This window comes from Merops nubicus, unplaced genomic scaffold, assembly GCF_000691845.1.
Source record: "Merops nubicus isolate BGI_N331 unplaced genomic scaffold, ASM69184v1 scaffold38345, whole genome shotgun sequence".
Classification (NCBI taxonomy): domain Eukaryota; kingdom Metazoa; phylum Chordata; class Aves; order Coraciiformes; family Meropidae; genus Merops; species Merops nubicus.
This window is the reverse complement of record NW_008612353.1, coordinates 2,493-9,992: the sequence shown is the minus strand read 5'-3', so window position 1 is coordinate 9,992 and position 7,500 is coordinate 2,493. Positions and strand designations below refer to the sequence as shown.

Genomic DNA, 7,500 nt, shown 5'->3' with positions numbered 1-7,500 from the left:
AAAATCTTCAGTAGTACTTTGCTTACCCTTGGCAGTCTCTGTCTTGGGGAGGAAAGGGCAGAGAAGAGAAGGAAAAACAAAAATGTCACTGAAAAGTTTCCCTGTGTAAAGAATTCAGGATATGTAGAAGCATATTCAGCTTTTACAGCAAAGGCTGGGCAGTAGGAAATGCAGTACCTGGTTTTCACTCTGTGGTTGCCCCCTTGCAGCATAATCTGGTCATAGCCTTAATTTTTTTAAATTTTTTTTTTCTTTTCTCTTTCTCCTCCAAGCTATCCCATTTGGCAAAGTCCCCATTCTGGAAGTAGATGGAGTTATCATTCACCAGAGCCTGGCAATAGCAAGATTCCTTGCCAGAGAAGCAGGTAACACATATTTGCTTATTTCCTTGCTCTGTTAGGCACCCACCTTTCATGCTCAGGAAAAATACATTCAACCACAGCAAATATAGAAACAAACCAACAGCTTGGCAAGCCCAACCAAGCCGAAGGCAACACCAGCATGGCAATCCTGGTACTACTGCTTTTGCCAGGCACAAACAGCTGACTGTTATCAGCCTTTCATTGCACCTGTAGGTCGTCTGCCAGTGCCAAGTGCTGACCACAGAAAGACAACAGACCATATAGGATGCTGTTAAAGGTGCTAAAGAGTGGTGGTTTAAAAAAAGCACTGAGGAGTGCTGTGTGGTGACAAGCTCATACTTGCGGGTTGCCTTTACCTTAATTTGGTGCCAACTTTTCTCACTGGGCTGGGGCTGCTGTGACAATCATGATGAGATCTCAGGGGTTTCTGAGCTCAGAAAGAAGACAGAGAACACAGCCTATCTGCTAGGATGATGTATGACAAGGTTTAGAGTCACTCAAATATCATGTAGAAAGTAAGAAAGTCCAAAGAAAAAAAGGTTCAAAATAACCTGTAGTGTGAAATGCTACAGTGTTCAGAGATGAAGTCTGGTGGCTGAGCTCTGTATTTGCACTGTGTGTATGCCTAAAGGAAAAGTCAGAAATAATGTCCCCTTATATCTGACTGAGCTTCCGCTCTGCATACATCATCTGGAGCTTGGGCTGACTTCTCCAGCCAAAAATCCTTTACTTTCACCTCTCACCGCACAACAGAAATTGTGTACCTGTGGTTTTCCTAAGGCTCTCAGGGTAGTTTCCCCTAGGAGCTAAACTTTTTACTGCCAGGCTAACCAAAGAGATGAGCTCAGGATGAGCTTTTGGAAGCATTAGAGATTATCCCAGTCAGCAGGCAGAGCACTCTGAAGCAGATTTAGACAATGATTCTGAGATGGCAGAGAGATTTGATCAGATGGTGACATCACTGCATCCTTATACATTTCCATTCTCTGGAAGTACTCAACCGGATAGATAAAGTGATATAAGACTTAGTAATGCAAGTAATCAAAGAGAGTAGTCAGCACTTGCTTTTGGTCAGCAGGCTGTCATTCAAAACCATCCGCAAAATTGGTCTGGCTGAAGGCAGATGTGTTTGTGGTGTGCTGAACGTCAGCAAACTGAAGAGGGAGACTGGGAAGCAAGCACTGTCCTACTTTTTCACACTGAGCAAGAAGATGTAACCTGCCTTTCAAAATATCTCACGTTTTCCAACCGAGGAACCAGGCAGAAGTGCGGGATGCTATTCATCAAGGCACCAGTACAATGTATTTCCAAGCACATCTGCAATACTACATTCCTGCCAATTTCTTCCACCCTCAATACTATGTACTACTTGTAAGAGAAAAGAATGAGAAGCAACCACCCACTCGTGAAAAACTATAAGAAAGCCTGCCTTCCCACCCATGCTGACTCCCTCTCTCCACCTCCCGTTGGGAGGCTGATCTGGAGCTTCTTTCATGGTCTGAAGTTCTGACTTAGACATTCCCCTATGATCTTCTCCATTGTCCTGCAACAGCCACAAAGACAACGTTCTGGAGCACACTGAGATCATGCTGATCTCCTTACGGTGTTACAGTAGGAAAGAGTATGCATGGAAAAGGGGAAAAAACCAACCAACCAAACAAAAACAACCCTTCTCAACTTCTTAAGTCAAAATTTGCTAGTTCTGCCATTAAGTCTTCATCACTAATGTCACTAATCCTGTAAGATTAAGAAATGGCAGTTTTATGTGCTTATCACCACGTCTTTACTGAAGACTCACAGAACTCAATGCCCAAAAGGAGAGGCACACCACTCACCTTCAGAAGCATAAAGACTCAGTAAGAGAGATGACTTGGCACAGGAAGGGCCCATGGTTCATGGGAAACACAGAGCTTCCAGGTGAGGCTTAAGGAACAGAGGGGAAGAGAAGGATGACCTGAACCTGCACAGAGGTGAAAGCATGAATGCAGGTCTGTGAAACAAGGGTGAGGTGAGGGGGGAAAAAAGTGGTAGCATTAACAAGACTGCAGGCAAGCCAAAGGACAACAGGGGAGGAAAGCAGATTTGTAAACAAGACAAAGTTCAGCTAATGTGCTTAATTACAATCAAGTAATCAAAAGCAAGCAGGATGGCATGAGAAGGTTCAAAATAGGGCTGAATGGGCAGGACAGAGGGAAACAGAAGCCAACTTTCACTAAAGCACTTTTGGAGATTGTGTTGACTAAGATGGAAAGACCAGAAGATGGAATGGGAAAGATTAACAGAAAGGAATTAGTGCTGACCCTCCCTCACTGAACATGCTGGGATGGTGGAACGCAGAGAGAGAAGGATAGAGAAGCCATACAGAAAGAACAACTGCAAGAGCCTGGATGCAAGGAGTCAAATAAATCAAAAAAGCCATGGAGAGCATCTTTATGTAAAAGTTCATAAAGGACAGTTTACCTTTGGGGTGTTAAAAATTGCTGCACATGGCTCTCTAACCACCCTTCACATGCTTGCTTTCCACAGGTCTGGCAGGTCAAACACCTGTGGAACAGGCGCTAGCTGATGCCATTGTGGACACCATAGATGATTTCATGACGCTGTTCCCTTGGGCAGAGAAAAACCAGGATGTCAGGGTAAGACAATCACTGATTTAAACAAAGATAGCCCATGAGCCATGACTGTACCTGAGCAGTTCCTCTGGAGAAACTGCTATGTGTTAACCCATGGGTCCATCACCTCACCTCAGCAACGCTGAGCTGGAGAAGCTCTGTGGTTCTTCTTCAAGGTTAATCCAGCCAAGGCCTTCTGCTCCCTCACGACTCGTTCACCAGATTATTTGCCCTTGGTGGAAATGACGAGGCCATCATGAGCTGCCCATCATTAGTTCACCTTTAAGCAAGGATGCCATATATGCAGACATCAGACTGTTGTTCAAAGGGGAGAGACAGAACACTTCCACCCCACACTTCCACTGTGAAATACCCGCATCTTGTCCAAACTAAGCTTAAGTCTTTCTCTTTGTGCTAACTTAACAAGATTAACAGCTCCATCACATCTTTTTTGCACTTCTGCATCTTGATTTCTTCTTGGTTTTTAATAAGTATCAGTCTTTAATAACATCATCTGACACGATGATGTTATTTCAGTTACCAGAATGGTGTAAGAGAGTGGGCACTGCTAAAGAGGTCAGGTAGCACACCCCTCACTGTCAGGCCCACCTTGGTCTTCAGCTGTACTTCTGCAAATACTGACACCAGACCAACATGCTGCCATGGCTACTTTAACATACAGCCATGGCAAAGACCTACAGCATTTTTTTTCCTGGCATCAGTCCAGTCCCTCTCACCAGAGCCCCAAGTACAAGCATGCAGATCAGCTGCTGAGGAATGAGGGTGATGGATGAGTAACTCCAGCATCAGAACGGCTCCATGCCGTTCTGACCTAAGCAGATGACTTGACCCTTTTAGGAAAGTGGCAGTGTAACAACAGGTCTCACCAGGAACTAGCAGTGCCGTCCATTTATGCAAAAGAAATGTTTCAGATCAAGTAGAATACCTCATTACAGAAACCATGGATTAAAAAATGTTGCCCAAACCCAGTAAAACCCAAATGAAACAGTATGAAAATACTCTGAAATCTTGCAGGGAAAAATCTGAAAGTGTATTTGAGGACTTTAGTATTCAAAAAGGTGAATTAATCAATGTCCTTGTGATTTCCTGAAGTTTCCTAATTTGGGGAAAGGAGGCTGACTCATGATTTTTAAATCACTTAGGACCAGTCACACTACTGCTAATGTGTGTAGAAGCAGCACTGCTACTCCTTTACAGGGAAACTCCCACAATAACGCCTGTGTGTCCCAGCTCGTACTCAAGAACTTCTCTGAAGAAATGGACCCAGATCATGTCACCAGTGACTAATTTCAGAGGGAAGAGAGTTCACAGAGAACCCTTAAATGCCTATATGCACGTATGCATGCAAGGGAGTGTTGTGGGGCCAGGGAAGAGGGAGAAACTTACTTTCTGGGAATCTCTAACAGTTTTCTCGCTATTAGCTGTTCTCCTTCGGTCCTGGGTTCACTGCCACCACCTTGTGGTAGAAGTGGCATCACATGGTCTCACAAGGCCAGATTTAAGTGATTTAGGTAAAGTCAGAGAACTTCCCCAGGCCTGACAAGTGATTACAGGAAGACACATTGCCCTAAGAAAGACGTGTTATGCTATCTAGCCAGTAGTAAAGAGAAAACCAAGCAAGGTGAAGGGAGCAAAAGTGGAAGCTCCCTCTGTGCCAGTCACTCTCACTTCACCCTACACGTACACACAACCCCAACCTGGTATTGCAACAGCTTGGTCAGAGCTCCAGGGTTGAAACAAGTAGGTTGCACCACTCTAGAAAGTGGATCCTGGTCACGTCCCCACCAGCTTCACAGTACTTCATGTGTACTTCTGTAGTTGGGGAGATCATTACTGTCATGATCACACGGGAGTCTGGGAATTTTTTGTAGGAGGCGGAAGGGAACTTACCTAAAAAAAGGAAATGCTACAGCATAGGGTACAAGCCTGAAATTTATGGACTGCAAACTTCCAGCTGTTACTTGCAGCTCTCTCATTCAGTTAGTAAGCTCTTAATAGACAACAGAAAACATGAAATGTTCAAACACATTTACAAAAATACTGATTTTATTTCAGCCTGCATTTTTTGGGATCATTTAGGCTGCTGTCTCTTCTAAACTTTTTTTTTTTTTAAAAATTATTTTGACATATATGAAATGCATGTTAATTCAATTCCTGTATTGCAGCATTTATTTAACCAAGGCTTAGAATGGTCCTCCAAAATTAGGACAAGTACATTAAGTGCCCAAACTGTGCTAGATGGGTCAGACCAGATGATCACAACTGTCTGCAACCTTGATTGCTTCAATGCAGGTGAGAAGAGAGGAAACAGAAAAAGCTTCCTTCTCTGAAGGAAACAGTTAATCCTTTAAAAACAGCCATAAAACTTTCTGCTGTGGGGAACAGCTAGCAGGAAACCACCACCATACACCGTCTCATCCTTCCTCCACTAACATACAAATACTAAGGCCCAAGCCCTTCAACAGACTCCATACTTTAAAAACAGATTTTATCCACTTCGGTACTTATTGCTGCAGAGACAAAAAAGCAAAATAACTTGCTACCATAAAAGTTCAAAGACAAGCCTGCTAACAAAGTTCATAGAGTTCAAAAGCTCAAATGAGAGGTCCTGCATCTCAAACAAGAAGGGCTGGTAAGGCAAGATAACTGATCAACATCTGACTGACAGCACACAAAGGCTGAGTTTAAAGGATTCTGGAAACTGGAGAACCTGTACACTAGAAAACATATCATCCAAAAGTCCCAAAGAAATGACCATATGAGACATTGGCAATGCATTTTGTAGATGGATTCTTCTCAAATCTATGGCAGGGCTCCTGTTATGTCACAGCTGGGTGGCTGCTAGCACAGGTAAATGAGCATCATCACCCCACACATTGTGTCTCAGCAACTGGGAGCTCTAAGGTGACCATTACAGGAGCAACTGGCTTAAGACACAGCTCACTGAGCCACAAATGTCATGTTTTGAGCTTCTAATCCTTTTCATGGGTAATTTGTTTAGCGTCCCTAAATTCTATAATGACCCTTTCTGTGTATCCAAATGACAGTTTTCTCTGCATCTCTTTATGTATCTTAAATAATTGCTGTTTGCTCTATTAACCCTGACTTGGTTGTTAACACATTTCTTCTTCCAAAGTGAACTGAGAGTACTTTAAGGTTGGGTCAGACCAAACAATTTCACTTTTTCAGATTTCAGCTTGCTTTTTCACAAGAAAGCAAGCCCCCAAAATTCACTTTTTCTGACCACAGTGTTCACACACTGGTGTGCATCTTTCTGTTTTTCTTCCCCCCAGAAACGAGCGTTTGATGATATCCTCACCAACAAAGCACCCGAGTTACTGAAAGATTTGGATACTTTCCTGGGTGATAAAAACTGGCTGGTAGGGAAGTCTGTAAGTATAAATTTTGTTTCTCCCATTTCAGTCACATTGCTAGAAAAATAAAATCTTTGACCACTGTTGAACTTCTGGATTTTGTGTCAGCCCATGAAACAACTGCCCCCACTATTTTAACTCTGTTCTTATCAACATACATTCAGTCACTCAATTGCAAAGTGGCAATTGTTTTTGATATTTTAGAAAAGTGAGGCAAACAAGGACTAGAATCTGCATTTTCTACGCCAGTTTAGAGGCACGTTGAGAGAAGACACTGTAAATGCTTTTGTACTAGTCAATACAGAGGGGAGTTGCTCAGAACTCTGCTTATAATCACTGATCAGTTTGTAGGACAAGATGAAAAAAAAATCTGAAAATAGAATCCCCTTTTTTACCCCAAACAGCATAAAAACTGTAACGCTCTTCTGCAGCACAGATTCAGCTTTTCAGGAAAGATTAATACTGTAACACAAGTAATATTTGTAGCAAGGGCTTTATTTAACCAGTTTAAGTCAAGCCTTGCATTGCAACCTAATTACTAGCTCTATAATTAAAAATATTAAAAAAAATAAACCTACAAAACTTACACTGAACATTTCATTTTTGCAGTTTTCTAAGAATATTAGTAGTCCAAATTTTTGAGATTACCAACTAAAACTTACGGCTCCTTCTCCCATTTCCACTAGGTAACATGGGCTGATTTCTACTGGGATGTGTGCAGTACGACACTTCTGTCCTGTAAACCTGACCTGGCAGACAAATACCCCAGGCTTTTGGCTCTCAGAGACAGAGTGCAAGCACTTCCAGCTATTGCTGCCTGGATCCAGAAAAGACCGAAGACAATAATGTAGATGAGCTGTTCAGACTGGAAAACACAAATGCACCTTTAGTTTTCAACATGACAAGCCTCCTAAGTTATTAATTTTAGAATAATTTAAATGAATTTCAGATTGCTACGCCTTATTAAAACCTACCACTTGTATCCATTTACAGGAGATCATCTAAAATGCTGATTTAGTAAAGTAGAGCTTGAGGAAGAGGTGTGGTTTCAATGACATTCCCCCTGCTACTAATAAAGTGCTTGATCAACCCAACTCGTACTCTGGGCTCTCAAAGGGAGAAGAGACAAAT

At 42.4% G+C, this 7,500-nt stretch overlaps 1 protein-coding gene across 1 annotated transcript; it reads left to right on the top strand.

The window, feature by feature from the left end:
• Positions 1 to 272: 272 nt before the first annotated feature.
• HPGDS (hematopoietic prostaglandin D synthase) lies at positions 273 to 7,220 on the top strand (the record flags this gene model as incomplete). Its single annotated transcript, XM_008941510.1, has 4 exons — positions 273 to 365; positions 2,889 to 2,998; positions 6,289 to 6,387; positions 7,056 to 7,220. Coding segments are annotated over 4 exons (467 nt in total), but the record flags the coding sequence as incomplete, so codon positions are not given.
• Between the last annotated feature and the right edge of the window lie 280 nt (positions 7,221 to 7,500).